Genomic DNA, 19,543 nt, shown 5'->3' on the forward strand with positions numbered 1-19,543 from the left:
TGTTAGCAATAATACAACGTTTTTTCTGAAATTAAATTTCTAGCATCTGAAAATGCTCTATTATTAATATGTTATTCTATTTATTTTCTATATGTATGTACATATATTATTTTTTACATATTTACGCAATTTACTAAAGCTTACGATTTCGTCCAATTTCTGCATTCTCATCCTTAAATTTCCTGTTCTACTGCCTATGCAAGCCATGAACGACGAGAATGCCAAAATTTTTTGCGTACAACGAAAGCAACGCTAACCAATGCGCAATTCACTCTGTTGAAATCGTTTCGGCATGGCAAATTACGAGTTAGGCTTGTAGTACTCTAATAACCGAAAATTTTGAGTGCACTCGTGCAGACCTCTGATACTTTTGATACTTGATTACTCAATTATTTCTAATTATAGAATTATAGAATTATAGAATTATATATTATTATATAATTATAGAATTATATAATAATTTAAAAATTGTGTATAAAAAGATCAAGCATTTATTGTTATACACATTTTTTAGACTTAAAGATTGTTAATGTGCCTAAAATTCCCACCATATATGGTTTGTAAGTTTATGTATTGGCTAAAACCAACGCAAAATAGGAACAAAATTAAATTTTATTGAACACAAAATCTGTTCAAATTATATAAGTCAATCCCTTACGAATTTAAGATGACCACAAACACCGCCGAAAAATGCTTAAAATCTATAATCATTTTTCCAAGGCCGAGTTTTTTCATATAAACCGTATCAATGTCCACGCAAATACACCATAATGAACCATCCCACGACAGCGTATTTGTACCGTAAACGCGCAGGAACTCTGCAGTCAGACATTTCGATCATGTGTGCTCTGTTCTAAATGCAAGCCTCGAATCAAGATACAAATTATTGGAAATCTACCCGCAGATAGACTCCATGGTCTCCGCCCATTTGCGATATGTGGCGATGATTTTTGTGGCCTGGTCTATACGACATTGAAAATTCGAGGAAGGCCTCCGTACAAGTCCTATTTTGCCTTATTTGTTTGTATTGCGTCCAAGGCGGTTCACCTAGAGATGATATCAGATCTAAGTACTGATTCTTTTTTTATTGGCTTTCCAAAGGTTTATTGGTCGACGAGGATGTCGGGGCGAGTCGCAACTTCCAGGCTCTTTGCGAGCGGATCAAGGAGATGGCGGACGCGATTCGTGAATTCGCATCAAAAAGCGTTCACACCCCCTCGGGCCCCGCACATGGGCGAACTATAGGAGGTGTCAAAACTGGCGAGGGGCCATTGCCCGACCAGGCGGGTCTCAGTTGCTTGCGACGTTGAAGCCGCCTCGTCAGTCAGGCAACTGTGCTGGCTGCGATGGTCCCGGGAATATTTTCTGTGCCTTCAAGTTCGGGGCAAATCGTCGTCGTCGTCGTGGCAGAGGAAAACCTGCCGCCTCAACAGCGGCTGTTGGGAAAGCTTATAGCGACGTACGCAGGGGAGGTCGGCATGGTCAGAACCGTCGACCTTAGAAGGATCGACGGATCATTGTTTCGGAGGGCTATCCACAAACTGGCGCCGCTTTTGTTTGTTGGCTGAAGTTATAGAATGTAATTTATTGTTTTTTGTATGGAGTAAACAAACATTTTAACACATTTAGAGGTAGAGAGAGCATAATAAAGGTCTCTCATCCCTTAAGTGGATTATGTGGAAATATATGTTATGTCGAAATTTAAAACAGTCAAGCGCACACTACTCTCTTCGTCGCTGCCAAATAAATGAATTATTTTTACCACCCAGTTTATCGGTGTTTTAATAATCTCATTAAAAATTTTAAATATCATATATGCTACTTTATTTATGAAAATTATAAATTGTTAAATTAAATACAAATCAAATCAATTAATGAAATAAATCTGTCTTAATAAAAAGTAATATTATAGCAAATAAATATAATAAAAGAAAAATGAGATGAAATTAAAGGGATCAATATGTATAAATTGAGAGGGATCTAGAAGCTCTGCTGACCACGGTAACATAACCAAAGTGATTTAAAATCCATACCCCCTTTCCAACAAATTCACCGAAACTGCATCCGCCCTCCTGATAATAGAGCGGTAAGTCTTTATACAAACAAAAGCGCTGTGTATATATCTCTGGAGTCTGTATGCTTAATGCTTTAGTTTCTGTAGTTCCTGAGATCTCGACGCTTCAACGCTTTAGTCGAGTTCCCCGACTATCTGATACCCGTTACTCAGCTAGTGTAAGTGCGAAGGACAGTTTTTGGCGGTTTGTGGGCGTAAGAGTGGGCGTGGCAAAAAGTTTTTTGCAAATCGATAGAAATTTACAATGCAAAAATGAAAAAATATTAAAACATTTTTCAAAAATGTGGGCGTGGCAGTTTTGGGCGGTTTGTGGGCGTTAGAGTGGGCGTGGCAACCTGAATCGACAAACTTGCGCTGCGTCTATGTCCCTGGAGTCTGTATACTTAATCTCAACTTTCTAGCTTTTGTAGTTCCTGAGATCTCGACGTTCATACGGACGGACAGACGGACGGACAGACGGGCAGAAGGACGGACAGACGGACATGGCCAGATCGACTCGGCTCAACAATATATACTTTATATGGTCGGAAAGCCTTCCTTGCAGTTTTCACCGTGCTTCGATTGCACGGCAAGCGGTTAGCGATCCAACGGCGGATGTCGCCGTGCTGAGTCGGCACGGGGTGCGGGAAAAGTGGAGTCGGACGGTCAGCGCTCCGTCGATTAACTGTCGTCGTGGTGAGTCAGCACGGGATGTGAGAAGAAAGGTGTAACCAAGCAGTTACTGTTCCACCGTTAACTTATAAAAGTTATGTGTCGGCACCAGAAAAGATCGCTCCCCGTCGACACTCGGTTAAACTTTACCTTTCTGGGCTCTCCAGCCCATAACCGTTGAGCCATCGGTTTTCAGGGGTTCGGGAGATGCCACTTGTAGAATAATCTTCTTTTGCTTTCGTTTGCAACAGTATAAAAACCCTGCGACGATTGTGGAGGTAGCGAAGAGAAGGGTGACGTAGCATTTGTTGTAATTGCTATCTGTTTCCAATTCTGCCAAACGTTGAGAGATAGTATTTTGATTCGTTCTTTCTCTGCAGGGGTTATTTGGATCAGGGGCCTTGATGATTGTATGGGCTTCGTCTTAACGCTGTTGAACTCTTTTCCGTTGATGGTGAGGGTCTCGTTGAAGAAGTTGATGACGTGTGTTCCTTCCAGTTTCTGCATTTTTTTGTTCCTTTCTAGTGTGCCATTGTAGATGTTAACCATTATAAGACCGCTGCTTATTTCCTCTATTGTTTTGATGTGGTCTGCGTTGCTGAATTCACATAACCCTTTCTCTCCTATCAGAAGCTTAGGTAGACAAGTACTATTGCTAATGTTTACAATATTATTCTTGTTACAAATTTTAATCTTATGATAAGTTTTACATTTATTTTTTATGCCAAACATATTTCCGTTATTGAAAAATATTTCTTGCAATTTTATGTTTACAATTGTGGGCTTGATAAGTGTGTTTTTGTTTATAGTTTTTTCTAAATTTGGGACTTTAATTATATATAAAACTATTGTTTTGTTATTTAATATAGTTACATCGGAAAATTCTAACATTTCTTCTATGGATAGTAATGGCATATTGCTTTCTTTGAAAACTTATCAATTTCAATTATTTCATTTTCATTTAATAAGAATGTATTTATTACATTTAGCTTAGCCCATTGAATGGCGTATTTAACATTTATGATTTCTTCTTTGACAAGCCTGATTTGATTTTGCAAGTTAAAAGTTATTTCTGTGTTAACATAGCTGTCTTTTCTGATAGAGTTTGATAAAGAATTAGTAAATTTAGTTATCTGATTTAGTCAGTCTTGAAATTGATTGTTAATTAAAAGTTATTTGTTGCTATTGTTAATTAGATTGTTCATATTATCTTGGAGTAGAATTAAGTCGTCGTGGTCTGGAGTACCAACAATGTACTTCCATGCGGTTTCTATTAAATTGTTTTATAGTGTGGTAACTGTTTGAATGTTTTAGTTAGTTATCTACGTATAAAGCTAAGGTAATTAAAGTGTTTGTAATGTGGTTTATATCTATGAATTATATCATGAATTATTCTTGTGGTGAATGTTTGAATTTTCCCTAATCCTTTATTTATTACTGCAGTCTGTACGTCGGTGTAGTTGGTAATGTCTAGAAGTCCATGTGCTATTGTTATGGTGCATAGCATTAATGTCCTAAAAGAGTAAAATAAATTTAGTTATTTCGGATGTTACTTTTGTGTATTCTCTTTCCTGATTCTGTTACAACTGTAGTATTTTTGTTAACTTTAGCTATTTCTTTTTTATATCTTGCTGATAATTTAGAACCAAGTCGTGTGTTTATCTTAACATAAATTTCGTCTCCTACGTTGTAGTTTTTTAATGCGTTACGTTTCTGGTTATGGTATTCGAGGTCCTTTTTCTGTTTGTCTATTAGTCTGTCTATGTTGTCAAGTCTGGTTTGTTCGTAGGCTTCGGGGTTAGTTGATACTGTTCTACCAAAGAACACTTCAAGTGGTCTTTTCTTTGTTCCAGAATGAATAGTGTAGTTATATTCGTACACTGCTCTTTCTAGTAATTCTGGAAAGTTTCTGTGGGTTCCTTTTTTTTTGATACATATCATTATTTCTGTCGCGGATCGAATATTGTTATCGATAGGCTAGTTAGTATTTTTAAGAAGTCCGAATGAGGAAGGATTTGTAAGCCCATATGTGTCTGGGCACATTGTTTTTCGCCATTGTAAATTGCCGGAAAATTAAGCTTTCATTGTCGTTTAAGAGTTGGAGGACACACTGCGTCTTCCAGAATAAAACGTGTTCTACTACCACGGATTAGTCTGCCCTTTCTTTCGGGAACCAATGTGTAGAGTAGCCGTTTAAGGCAACTCCAAGTGACGCACGACGACAGCCTTTTATTCGCAGTCCTAGGGCGACTGCAGGGGCAACTTGCGCTGGAAAGACGGTTTAGACGGCCAGCTAGAGAGTTGCCGGAGCTGGAGTGACGGTTTAGACGGCCAGCGAGGAGGATTTGTGTGAGCGCAGCCAGCGCTACGTACCGGCAGAGGAGTCGCAGCCAACGACATAGAGGGACGCAGCCAGCGTCGAACGCCGATGCGAACGGGTCGCAGCCAGCGACAAGGAGACGCAAGAAGCGTCATTTGTGGAGACCGCAGCCAGCGGTCAGAAGGCGCAAAAGAGCGCCAAGCATCCGTGGCCGCAGCCAGCGGCACGAGGCGTCAGAGACGCCATTTTGGACGCGTAGAGGCGCCGCCATTTTGGACGCGCAGAGGCGCCGCCATATTGGACGCGCAGAGGCGCCGCCATTTTGGAGCTGGGAAAGATGCAGCATTCCCCCAGGAAGAGTGCCCGGCTGAACAGAGGAGAAGCCACCCCTATAACAACAGTGAGTCAGCATCCAGCCAGTAGTGGAGCAGAAACTCGGACGCGGGTGAACATCACGGCGGCGTCGATTCCTTGCCCGGCCACTACGGTGACTACAGTAGCTTCCCAACCTAGAAGTACTGCTGTCACAGCTGCGAGTTCAGTACTGGAAGTGAACCAGCCCCTCGCGTTGGAACTCATGGAGAGGATCGCAGCGTTGGAGAGGGAGCTGGAGAAGGCTAGATCCCTGGAAAGTGTGAGCACCGCCAATTGCGCGCCAATCGCAGTTGGCGCCAACAGTGGAGCGTCGGGGCGGCCGCCATTTTGGAGCGACCAGCCAATACCCACATCTAACGGAGAGGCCTTACATAACGGGGTCGGGTCGGTGCCATACAACGGTGACGGTGCGAGCGGTGCGGCATGCACGCTGCCGCCATCTTCGAGTGGACCGCCATTGCTAACTACTAGCAACTATTTTGTGGAGCCGCTGTGTGCAACAGGCATTGCGCAGCCAGCGCATGGACTCGTGCTACCGAGCGTGAGCATCCACAATGCGACAACAGCACTTGTCGGATCCTACGCCGCGACGACGCCGAGTGGAATCCAGGGAGCATATGGGCCAAGGAAGCTTCCGGACTTGCCTATATTTGGAGGGCAGCCAGAGGAGTGGCTGATCTTCAGCTGTGCGTTCGTGGAGACGACCCGAGCGTACAACTGCACGGACCTGGAGAACAACCAGAGGTTGTTGAAGGCGCTGAAGAATGAAGCGCGCGAGGCAGTGAAGGCGCTATTGATTCATCCAGGAAATGTCAGCGCCGTGATGGAGCAGCTGGGCTTTAGGTTCGGACGACCGGAGCAGCTTATACGCAGCCAGCTCAACAACGTGCGAGAGGTGCAGCCAATTTCGGAGCACAATTTGGCGAAAATCATTCCCTTCGCAACCCGAGTGAGTAACCTCGCGGCCTTCTTGCAGTCAGCGAAGGCGGAGCAGCACCTGGGGAACCCAACCCTCATGGAGGAGCTTGTGGCCAAGCTGCCAACGAGCAAGCGAGTGGACTGGGCCAGGCATGCTGCAACGATTGCGCCCTTTCCCACTGTAGTCCACTTCAGCGCGTGGCTACAGGAGTACGCAAACGTGGTGTGCACGGTTTTGGACGTCGAGGGAAAGGAGCCGAGGCGTCGACTTCTACATGCAAGCGTCAACCATAATGAATGCGATCAACAGAATGATCGGCATGGAGGTTGTCCCATCTGTGGAGGACAGCATGGAATATTAAACTGCAGAGAATTTATTGGAGCCTCGCCACAGGAAAGGTGGAGCAATGTGAAGAGGCATCGGCTCTGCTTCAAATGCCTGCGAAGCGGGCACACGGCTAGATCCTGCTATACGCAAGGTGAGTGCCAGATTAATGGATGCCGAAGGGAGCATCACCGTCTGCTACTTGGTGCGGACGAGGAGCGAAGGCCGCTGCAGCGAGGTGGCTTCAGACGCCACGAAGGGAACCAGCAGCCAGCAGTTTCCAGACGCAGCCCAGCCAGGGACCAGGAGAGGAACCAGCAGCCAGCAGTTTCCAGACGCAGCCCGGCCAGGGACCAGGAGAGGAACCGGCAGCCAGCCGCTCCCAGCAACAGCCTGGAGAGAGGAGCTCCGCGTGAAGCGGGAACGCCCATGCAGAGGAATTTGAGCTGCGTTGACGCCGAAGGAGGCCGTCTACTGTTCCGTATACTGCCGGTTACGCTGTACGGAGCGGGGCGAGAGGTGGATACGTATGCGCTCCTAGATGAGGGTTCCTCCGTCACGATGATCGATGACGAGCTACGAAAGGATCTTGGAGTGCAAGGAGAGCGTCGGCAGCTAAATATCCAATGGTTTGGAGGTAAGGCAACCAGAGAGCCTACCAACGTGGTGAGTCTGAAGATAAGTGGAGTTGGAAAGCCCACTCGCCATGTATTGAAAAACGTTTATGCCGTTTCGAATTTGAGTTTGCCGATGCAGACATTGAGCCGACGAGATGTCCAGGGCGTGCACAGGGATGCGCGTCTGCCGATGAAGCCTTACAGCAACGTGGCGCCGAAGCTGCTCATCGGCCTGGATCACGGACATCTGGGGTTGCCATTTAGGACGAGGCGGTTCGCTCGAGAGGGACCGTATGCGGCCGCAACCGAGCTGGGCTGGGTTGTGTTTGGGCCTGTAAGTGGGCAACCGACCACGCCGTCACCGAGGTCCTGCCTACTTGCCGTGTCAGTGGATGACGCGATGGAAAAGATGGTGGAGGACTACTTCGACATGGAGAACTTTGGAGTGAAGCACGCGCCGCCGGTCGCAGCCAGCGACGATGTTCGGGCCCAAAGGATACTCGAAGACACCACGGTGAAAGTGGGGCGTCGCTACCAGACGGGATTACTCTGGAAGGACGACCACGTTGTGCTGCCACAGAGCTATGAGATGGCGTACAGGGGGCTGGTCAACGTCGAGAAGAAGATGAAGCGCAACAAGCCGTTGGCGCAGGAATACGATCGGATTATAAAGGATTACGTATCTAAAGGATACGCGAGGAGGCTGCAGCCGGAGGAGGTCGCGGTAAGGAGCGATCGCCTATGGTATTTGCCACATTTTGGTGTCGAAAACCCAAACAAGCCCGGCAAGGTACGGCTTGTGTTTGATGCTGCAGCCAAAGTTGGAGGAACCTCGCTAAATTCGGAGCTGGACAAAGGGCCTCAGCACTATAAGCCTTTGCCGGCTGTGCTCTTTCATTTCAGAGAGGGAGCCGTCGGAGTCTGCGGTGACATCAAGGAGATGTTCCACCAAGTGCTGATCCGACCCGAGGATAGATGTTCCCAACGATTCCTCTGGAGAGATGGCGACGACGAGAGAGATCCGGATGTCTACGAGATGAACGTAATGACGTTTGGAGCAGCCTGCTCGCCGAGCGCTGCGCATTACGTGAAGACTATGAATGCCTTGAAGTATCGGGATTCGGATCCGAGAGCGGTCAAGGCCATCACCGACTACCATTATGTCGATGACTACGTGGACAGTTTCGCTACAGAGAGCGAGGCTATCAGCGTATCTACCCGAGTGAAGGAGATACACAAGGATGCTGGATTCGAATTATGCAAGTTTTCATCCAGCTCACCCACCGTGGAGACGGCTTTAGGACCTGGTCGAGTCAAGAGCGTCGGATGGGGTGAGGCTGAAGAGAAGATCCTCGGAATGCGTTGGCAAGTAGCAACAGATGACTTCAGATTCAACGTGGAGTATCATCGAGTGCCAAGCAGCGTCCTGAGTGGAGATCGAGTCCCTACGAAGAGGGAATATTTGAGCCTGGTGATGTCAACGTTCGATCCCCTGGGATTCCTGTGCTGCCTCATGGTTACAGCGAAGCTGCTGCTGCGAGAGATTTGGAGGCAGAAGATCCAGTGGGACGAACCACTACCGGAGGAGTTAAGCAAAGCCTTTGCGATTTGGCGCAAAGAGATGGACACCGTGGGACAGTTCCGATGTCCGCGCCATTATTTTGGGCGTGGAGCAGTCCGGGCCGTAGAGTTGCACGTCTTCGTGGATGCTAGTCAGGCAGCATTCGCGGCGGTGGCCTATTGGAGGGTCACATATGAGGACGACGACGTGCAGGTGAGCTTCGTGAGTGCGAAGACGAAGTGTGCCCCCATGAGAACGATGACGATCCCACGGCTGGAGCTGCAGGCAGCAGTTCTTGGAACCAGGCTGATGAACACTGTCAAGGAGGAGCACAGTGTGGTCATCACGGACCTGGTGTTATGGACGGACTCTAAGACGGTGCTGAGATAGATCGGCAACACCCACCGCCGGTATAAGCAGTTTGTTGGCAACCGAGTGGCGGAGATTTTGGAGTCGTCGAAGGTTTCCCAATGGAGATGGGTGCCTACAGCCGACAATGCGGCTGATGATGCGACGCGGTCGCAGAAAGGAGTCGACCTTAGCCAGGAATCAAGGTGGCTAAGAGGACCTGCATTTTTGAGGCAGCCAGGAGCCAGCTGGCCGGGGCCTGAGGAAGGAACTGAGCGTGTTCCAGATGCCCCTGATGAAGAAGAGATGCCCTGTGAGTTTGCATTAGTTGCGGCAGACGATTTTGTTATTCCGTTTCAGAGATTCTCGAGCTTCAGTCGCCTGGTGAGGACCACAGCCTGGGTCCTACGGTTTGCGCGATGGTGCCGCAAACAGCGAAACGAACTCGAGGAATACGGCCTTACTGCAGCAGAATGCAAGGCCGCGGAGAACCTGTTGGTCAGACAGGCACAATTGGAGTCGTTCCCCGACGAGATGAGGTCGGCGGAAACTGGACAGGACGTCGCTAGATCGAGCGACATTCGAGGGTTGGTGCCCTACCTAGACGAGGACGGGATTCTGCGAGCTTACGGCAGAATTGATGCCGCACTGTGCATCCCGTACAGTGCGAGGAGGCCCGTATTACTGTCACACAGGCACAGTCTGACAGAGCTGATTGTGAGAGACTTCCACGCCAGGATGAAGCATCAAAATGTGGATGCTACGATTGCGGAGATCCGGACAAAGTTCTGGGTCACAAAGATGAGGCGTGTGATGCGGAGAGTCATCTCATCGTGCAACGAGTGCAAGTTGCAGCGAGCGCGGCCGATGCCGCCGATAATGGGACCCCATCCGGAAGACAGACTGGATGCGGGTGGATGGCCATTCAAATACACAGGACTGGACTACTTTGGGCCACTGCTGGTGACTGTGTCCTGTCACAAGGAGAAGCGTTGGGTCGCCTTGTTTACGTGTTTGACGACAAGGGCGATTCACCTGGAGCTGGCGCATGACCTGTCGACGGATTCCTGCATAATTGCAATCAGGAACTTCGTCTGCCGTAGAGGGCCAGTATATAGACTGCGCAGCGATAACGGCAAGAACTTCGTGGGAGCTGACAGGGAAGCCAGGCGCTTCGGTGACGTATTCGAGATGGAGAAGCTTCAGAGTGAGTTGTCAAGCAGAAGCATTGAATGGGTTTTTAATTGTCCAGCGAACCCGTCTGAGGGCGGAGTTTGGGAGCGCATGGTGCAGTGCGTCAAGAGAGTACTGCGTCATACCCTGAAGGAAGTTGCGCCGAGGGACCATGTATTGGAGAGTTTCCTGATTGAGGCGGAGAATATTGTAAACTCGCGTCCGCTCACCCACTTGCCTGTGGATGCGGACCAGGAGGCGCCGTTGACGCCAAACGATCTACTCAAGGGAGTAGCCAATCTGCCGGATACGCCTGGATTGGATGCGGAGCTGCCCAAGGAGGGTTCTACGAGGAAGCAGTGGAGGATTGCTCGCCTGCTACGAGACCGTTTCTGGAGGAGGTGGGTCATGGAGTACCTGCCTACGCTTGTGCGCCGCGAGAAGTGGTGCCGCCGAACGGAGCCCATCCACCAGGGTGATATGGTCTTCGTCTGCGATCCTGCCTTGGCCCGACGAGAGTGGCGCAAGGGCATCGTGGAGGAGATCTACAGCGGAGCTGATGGAGTCGTCAGACGCGCTAAGGTGCGCGTGAACGACAACGGTCTATCTAGGACAATGATGCGACCCGTCTCTAAACTTGCAGTTTTGGATTTGAGTGAAGCGGTTCTTCACGGGGTCGGGGATGTCGCGGATCGAATATTGTTATCGATAGGCTAGTTAGTATTTTTAAGAAGTCCGAATGAGGAAGGATTTGTAAGCCCATATGTGTCTGGGCACATTGTTTTTCGCCATTGTAAATTGCCGGAAAATTAAGCTTTCATTGTCGTTTAAGAGTTGGAGGACACACTGCGTCTTCCAGAATAAAACGTGTTCTACTACCACGGATTAGTCTGCCCTTTCTTTCGGGAACCAATGTGTAGAGTAGCCGTTTAAGGCAACTCCAAGTGACGCACGACGACAATTTCAGAGAGTGTGAAAAATATCTATATTGAGTCTTTGAGCATAAAGGTTATGGAATGTGAATTTAAAGACTTTTCGTAGAGCATGACAACATATTTGGGGACGCCATAGTAGAAAAAATTCCCTCTTAGAGGGTTTCTTATGTCTTCTATTGATTTGGACTTTATTATTTTGGCCTGCGCTAATTTAGAGAACTTGTCTATGGCTGTTAGAACTAATTTCTTTTCTGTAGAATAAATATCGATGTGGATAATTTGTCCGGGGTATTCCGGAATAGGAGTTTGCTCTAAAACGGGGTTAGTCGGATGTCTATCGTATTTTTCTTTCTTGCATACTTTGCATTGTTTTACCAAATTTTCTATTTCTTCTTTATTTGGGGAAAGTAAAATTTTTCGGACAATTGCATTTTATTTTCCGTAGCATTTGCATAAGCAAAAGATGTTAGAGATTTCATACGATCCTGTGACGCATGTAAGGAGAACAAAGCCCCGAATAATACGTTACGTCCACCCATTGGTGAGCATTGTTCATCGTATCGCCCATTTCAACGGCTATATATTGACCTGCTCGGACCCTAAGCAAGGTTACGTTGGATTGCTTATAGTATTAGACCACTTTAGCAAATATCCCTGGTTACAACCCCTAAAAAGATTTACCTCAACTGCAATCATAGATTTCCTTTTAAAGAAGTCTTTCATAGTGTAGGTGTAACCGAAACCATCGTGAGTGACAATAGAGTCCAATTTAAAGCTGTGGAATTCAATGCCTTTCTTACGAAACCACGTCTATACTGCATTATACTCACCATACCGTGCGTTATACGGATTGGATATGATTACCCATGGATCTGATTCTGGTAAAGAATTTATCCCTATTGGAAGAACCGATAACACCGATTTCCCGATCTAACAATTTAGACATCATTTGAAAAGACATTCAGGCCAATATTCGTCGTGCCTATGATCGCAATGTGCGACACTATAACCTACGCAGAAAATGAAACTGGGAAATTGTTATTACCAGCTTGAGAATTTAATAGGAAAAGAGGCAGGAACGTATTATGCAAAGAACAAGCTAATTCCCGCTAATCATGCATCTAACGAAGAAATATTATCGGGTGGTGTAATGAAGAAGAATTTGTTGGCCACTTGCGACCGAGAACTTGACTCTAGGGCTGTGTTAGTTCGGTTTACATGTCCGAAAACGTTGCCCAACACTGAGAGCGTCTTCCAACTTTCCAATAGAAGCACAGCTATAATTATTGGAACTTGGTGCTATATAAATGCCCACGGGGCTACACATTCCGGCCTAGTGGCACGTTATAGGATTCATTAATAGCAGTTGCGATGCCAATAGTGCATCGCACTCTCTCTCTCTCTTTGTTATCTACTCCCGCCAATTGTCACTTCTTCGTTTTTCGGCAAAGACTCAACTTGTGATTTCGATATAGCTCTTGGTCGGCCCTAGCTGCCAGTATAATAAACAAAATAAACAGTATGGGACAATATTCGTCTATTTGTTATTCGCAACAGCTATTGAAAAAGCTCAATAGCTAAGCAATGCTCTTCACCAGTGAAAGTGGTTCAACGAAATTCCGAAATATTTTGGTTAAAGAGAAAAATTTGTATATGTTTGAAAACCAGTAGCTGGTTTTTTCCTTTTACTTTGGAGGGTTCTCGTAGGGAATCGCAAAGTTGAAAATTGTTATACTACAGTATTCTGTAGTCAGTTAATCGCTTATATTTTTACAGTGTGTTATTTACTTTGGTTGATCACTTCACTTTCACATTTTTATGCCAATATAATTTTTTCTTTTAAATTTGCTTAACTTGTATTGTTAATTTTCTAGTTTTCTCTTAAGTTTTGTTTGATTTGAATTGTTAATTTTCTAATTTTCTTTTACGTTTTTGGTTGTGAATTTTCTTTAAATTTTTCTTAAAACTATCTTACAAGTAGGTTATTGTTGCCATCCTTCCCGATCGTCTGGATTTGGTCCGGTTTGCTGCATCTACTGAGGATCCAGGTGCGATACTTCCTTCGGAAGGTTCCGTGGGGACGGGCCTTGCACGGCGTTGGTCTTTGTGGGCGAAGGGCCTTTACGTTGCTTTTAGGGCCACCACTGTGGATAGGAGTCTTCCCTTTTATTTAACGGAACACGGTTATTTGCGACTTACACTTTTTGTTTTTCGTCACGACGCGAGCTTAGAGGCTTTTTGCTCTTTTATTCGCAAACAGAGGCTTTTTGCTCTGTTATGTTATAAACCGGTCCCTGTTCAGGCGCCAGTTAATTTATTCGTTTATTAATAAAATAAAAAATAAATTTACAAATTTATTTTTTCAACTTGATTGATTGGATGCAAAATTAAGACTAAATTAAAGTTCTACTCAAGTTCCCTAATCTGGCCTTTTGTGAATCAGAATTTGGTGTAGCGCTGGTGCAGCGACGGCGGCAGCGACAAATCAAAGTTTGACAACAGTTTGTCAGCTGTGCAGTCGGCTGTAATTGGTTAATTGCAATTCTGCTGATGACTTCTTAATAAATTTGGCTTCTTCCTGTTGCTGTGAATATTTCGCAGGTGCCCGTGTAAACTGTTTTGCAACTGCAGTCTAATGCTCCGTTAATATTACTTTTGTTATGATTTGGTTTACTTTAGGTTGGCGCGTGCAGGAAATAATGCAGACGCTGACCTAAGCTTTTCTTTATGAGCTTTTGGTAAAGCGTGTTGTTAACTTATACGTGGGATGGACTTACTGCGCATGTAGAAATCGAGCTTACAAAAAGACACTATTTAGGGATTTAATCGTTTAGTTTGTTCTTGGTCTATATATGTGTAAGGTTGTGTTTTATCTGTGTGAATGGGTGTATGGTATTTTTTTGTTTTACTTAATTTTTTTTTACTTTTTTTTTTTTAACGCGCGAGTCCCACGGCCACACCTCCCGCACAACCGGCCGAGGGGCGCTACCGTGTATCGTACGGCTCGAATCGCAGGAAGATTGACGCGATATAGAAGACAGTAAAGGACGAGGAAATATATGTATATAGTAGTAAGATCTAAGAATTCGTTAAGTACGTTATTACTGATCGCTTTCAAAACGGCAGAGAGTCAGAATTAGAGATAATAGGATACAATCTATTATAGTCAGAACATAATACTCTGTAGGGATCATGCAACTCATAATTAGATCGACAATGATTAAAACTTAGAGGTACGTAATTTCTAGTAAATCTGCTCGGAACAGTGAAGTTTCTAGTGAATTTCTAGTAAATCTGCTGGGAACAGTGAAGTTTAGCCGACTAACCAAGTCGGGACTATCCACTTCACCACGAATAAGGTTAAAAATAAAGACTGTTCCAAGCATCGTTCTACGGTTAGCTAAGGAGGGTAAGTTAATTAACATTTATCTACTTAAATAAGGTTTGCATCCCAATTAAGGCGCCGTAAGGCAAAAAGTAAAAAGTTCTTTTGAACCGATTCGATGCGGTCCGAGTAAACTTCATATTGTGGACTCCAAACAGGTGATCCAAACTCGAGGATCGGACGGACTAGAGAAATAAGTAAGGTTTTGGTCATGTAAGGATCATCATATTCCTTTGACCACCGTTTTATAAAACCAAGCACACCTCTGGCCTAATTGACAATATGGTCTGAAAATTTAAGTTTAGGGTCCAGAAGAACACCAAGATCATCAACATGTGTTATTCTGTCCAAAGAGCACCCACTTAAAGTGTAAGTTGCGTGCATTGAGTTGGCTTGATAAAAGGTCATAACTTTACACTTAGAGCCATTTAAGTTTAATACGTTATCACGGCACCATGTTTGAAAGCAATCTAGATCGGATTGTAAGTCCAAATGGCGAGAAATGTCCTTATATTGCAAGCATAATTTTACATCATCAGCGTACATTAGTACACGCGAATGATTTATTGTTAAGGGAAGGTCGTTAATAAATAAGGTAAAAAGGAGCGGACCTAGGTGGCTCTCTTGTGGGACGCCGGATGTGACTCGGAGAATACAAGGAAGAGAATTTTTAAAGAGGACCCGTTGCGTCCTGCCATTCAGATAAATTAGAATCCAATTTAGGAGATCAACAGGGAAACCTAATAAATCAAGTTTTTTTTTATTAAAAGTGAATGATTAACAGAGTCGAATGCTTCACTAAAATCCTTATAAATGACATCTGTTTGAAGATTATTTTTGAAGCCCTGTACTACGAAGGAGGTTAGCTCCAGAAGGTTAGTAGTTGTTGATCTGCGTTTCATGAACCCATGCTGACATGGTGATATAATTGACCTACAAAGGTGCTGGAAATGAGGAGTGATAACGTTTTCAAAAAGCTTAGGGATAGCAGGCAATTTAGAGATTCCTCTGTAATTGCATGCATCCAACTTGCTACCTTTTTTATGGAGAGGGATCACAAAGGACTCCTTCCATATTTGGGGGAACTGTGTAGATTCCAGAGATAAGTTAAACAGTTTTAGTAGAGGCTTGCACAAGGCTTCCGCACAGAATCTAAGCAAAAAGCCAGGAATTTCGCCGGGACCTAGCGAATAGACAGGCTTAACTCGCTGAAGATCATAAAGCAGTGAGCTTTCGTTTAAAGTGGGACAGAATATTAAATTTGACTTTGATACCGCGTAAGAGTAAGGCCGTTCAGAATGAGGTAACGTAGAATATGTGGTTTGAAAAAACTTGGCAAATAGACCGGCTATTGCCTGATCCGATGTTACCGAAGTATTTTCAAAAAATAGCGAGGAAGGGTAACTGGTTGTTTTGCGCTTAGTGTTAACGAACTGTGCGAACTGGAACTTACAACGGTTTAAATAATTCTTATAACACTGAGCGTTAAGCACGGTAAAATTTAACCGAGCACTTACACATTTAGAAAATATAGATTGAGAACCGGTATTTTTAAATTTTATATAAAGTCTGGACTTAACATTTCTTAGATGTGTCAACTCTTTATTAAACCAAGGAGGTTTGTAAGAGGTAGACGGATAGTACATCGGAACACAAGAGTTGAAAAATGATTTAATTGCTGTATAAAAAATATCTACGGCATCGGCCATTATGCTGCAAGAATATAGATCGGACCAATTAAAGCCAGATATAAAAAGATTTAGCCTCGGAAAGTTTGCCTTACGAAAACAATGAATTCGTTTGGTTGACTTATCTGGCATTTCTTTTATTACGGTACCTGTGTCGATTGTCACCTCGAAAGTTGGATGGTATGGATCTTCTGGTTGACTAAGAGGTGCTACTCTAGTCAGAAACACTCTTTCTGGACTTGTAACAAAACATAGATCCAATAAACGACCAAGAGAATTTCGAATATAATTAACTTGCAACAACGATATGTCAAGCAAGCCGTCAATAAAGTCATGCTGTGCTATAGGCAGGAGAATATTCGACTGTTCTTCTGTGCACCACTTAGTGCCTGGTATATTAAAGTCACCTAGAACAACTAGTTGGTCCCTATCGGACAGTCTGTTTGAAACGAATTGGATAGCGGACAAATGGTTAATATATTCAGGAAATTCAGAAGACGGCGGAATGTACGAGCACGTAATATAAACAAAGCTATCAGAAAATGACAGCTTTACGCATAAGAATTCTAAGTTACGGAACTCATCAAAAAGTACCTCCTCTGACGTGAGGGTAGACCTAACAGCAAATAGGACTCCCCCTCCCCGCCTGGAGGGACGATCATGCCTGTATACTGTGTACATACCTGGGAAAACTTCGGAGTTAAGTATCTCCGGTTTTAACCAAGTCTCTGTAAACACAATAATATGGGATGCAAAGGAAAGGCTATTAGAATACAAATTAGTTAGCTTACTACACAAGCCTCTTACATTTTGATAACAGATAGTGAGACTAGATATTAGTTTTTTGAAGATAAAGAAGTAGAAGTAGTAGAGGAGGATGGGGCAGTGATCTGGCCTCTTGTGGGAAGTTGAATTCCCACGGGCCCTTTTTTTCTATTTTTAATCTTAGCTTCAAGCTCTTTCACAATCATACTTTCCGGCCAAAAATCACCAGAACATATGGTTGAGAATAGCTCATTTGGGACAGTTATCTTGAAAGATGAGATGTCCCTAGCATAAGAAAAGTTAAATTTTTCCACTTTTATGTTGTCGGCTTTTGTTTTGGCTTGTATATAAGACAGTACATCAGATGATGTTTGATCAGGGGAAAGCCGAGAAACACAAATTTGTTTCTTTAGTGGAACCACCGAGAGGGGTTTTGGCACTGCAGGTTGTATTTCTGAAGTGCCAACTTGAGCCGGTAGACCGGACTCAATATTCCTTTGTGGTGGTAAACAATTCGGGACGGATGGAATCAATCCCAGGCTGGACTCCCTCCACAACCGATTGATCGGATTGCACCGAATCTTTTTTAGCTGCCGATCTAAGCAACATTTGAGGGTTTGCTGCGATCGTCAACTGATCAGCTGTGGAGTCCTGTTGATCACTTGCCGAAGGTTGCGGGGCATTCCCCTTAGGCAGCCTACCACCAGCGGCTTTCTTGCGCTTTGGAGATTCTTCTAATAGTTTGAGGCTATTAAATTGTGAATGAAGCGGAGAAAGAAGATCATCAGCTCGACGAAAACTATCTCTAGCCACGCCAAAACTGCTGATCAGTCCTTTCAAGCCACCTTTAGTTTGGCGCATAAAGAGCTGCATTTCATTCGCAACTCCTGGGCAAGTATCACAACAGTATTTTAGATTAGGGCCTTTAGCTAGGTCATCACTTGTTCGGCCGTTAAAACCAGCGCAATTAGTGTGCACCATTCTATTACATAGCCAACAGGTCATTTTTGACTGCTCGGGCTTTATTACCTAACGGCATTTGTTATGGACCCCCATTTAATGCCTTATCCGAATTTTGTATAAAGCAAAGTTCGCTAAGCAGATGTATTTAAAAAGTTTCAAGTACGCTTCTGAAATTTTGACACCGTTAATTATTACGGCTAAGAGCTTCATGTGAAGCGCTAGCCAAAGACTGTGTATCATCATCGGATCGGTACACAATTGGTTAAGCTGAGGCGAAATGCGTAAAAGCGCATAAGCCACCCCATTTGATTTCCCAGGCTTGTAAACGAGTTCGCGGTTGTATTCTTCTATGCCAACGTATCAATTTCGCTTTGAAATTCCTGCTGCCCAAAACAAACGTGAGAGTTTGATGGTCAGTATTTATGCTAACAGGACCTGCGCCATACAAGTATGACCGAAGGTTGTACAATGTTCAAATGGAATGGCTTGGTATTGCAGGAAAATGCTTATATCTTTGAAGAAGGAAGAATTGATTTCAAATCGTTGAAAGACTATAAAGCCGAGTCCAACGTAATTTAAACCCTGCTCGATTGCTTTACTACAATAAGCTTTCTGTAGTTCCTTAACAGAAGCTAAGGGTGGCATTTCGTTAATCGGCTTGCCCTTTTTCGTATCTGCCTTAAAGCCATCGGCTGTAATAACGCATCCCAAAAATTCTACCTGTGTAGCCAAAAAGTGTAATTTCTCTAGGTTTTATTCGACAAAGTCGGAAATATCAATCGAAGATTTTTCAGATGTGTATCATAGTCCTCGCTGAAGTCTATGATATCGTCCATATAAACATAGCAAATCTTGCGGATATGTTCATAACATCGTCGATCAGTCCTTGGAAGATTGCAGGTGCATTCTTCAAACCAAATGGTCAACGGAGGAATTCGTACTTTCCATTCAAAGTAGAGAAAGCTTCTCCCTTATGTGATTTAGTCAAATATAGAGTGGTAAAATTTTTGGCAAGGCTGCCCAATGTAGCGTTTATACCCGGAATAAGGTAGGTATCAGATATGGTGACGGTGTTTAACGGCTTGAAATCGACTACCATGCGATATTGTTTTTTCCCATTGAGTTTGGGTTTTTTCGGGACTATCCAGATAGTACTACCATGGCCTTTAAGTCCTTACGGGTATCATTCCCAAAAGAACGGTGATTTGGAAGAACAAAAAAGGTAATTTCTGAGTTGTTCCCTAGTGGCTTGATAAATTTTCCAAACAGGCGGTGTGTTATTTTAATATTACCTGCAGTGGATTGGACGAAGAAAGTTTAATGAATCGTGGTACAGCCGGCTTCAGGTTTGGGGCCAATAAAGTTTTTTTTCGCACCGTCGTCGATCAAAAACTGTAGCCTCTCTCCCCTTTATCTTGCACACTCGTATCCCCTGTATCCCTTTC

General features: G+C 44.4%; 1 protein-coding gene across 14 annotated transcripts in view; it reads left to right on the forward strand.

The window, feature by feature from the left end:
• Nucleotides 1–19,543, forward strand: part of LOC26536134 (protein CEPU-1) — a 427,226-nt gene that overhangs the window by 288,796 nt on the left and 118,887 nt on the right. Inside the window, exons 9-10 of one of the 14 annotated variants that reach the window (XM_039370840.1) lie at nucleotides 204–315; nucleotides 1,102–1,237. The exons of 5 other annotated variants lie outside the window; for them this stretch is intronic. Coding sequence is in view for 3 of the 9 variants with exons in the window: in XM_039370843.2 (XP_039226777.1) it covers nucleotides 1,102–1,245 (144 nt within the window). In the remaining 6 variants the exon portion in view is untranslated. 8 more of the 14 variants (XM_039370844.2, XM_039370843.2, XM_039370841.2 and 5 more) reach the window with 8 other exon arrangements.

This window comes from Drosophila yakuba, chromosome 2L, assembly GCF_016746365.2.
Source record: "Drosophila yakuba strain Tai18E2 chromosome 2L, Prin_Dyak_Tai18E2_2.1, whole genome shotgun sequence".
Lineage (NCBI taxonomy): Eukaryota > Metazoa > Arthropoda > Insecta > Diptera > Drosophilidae > Drosophila > Drosophila yakuba.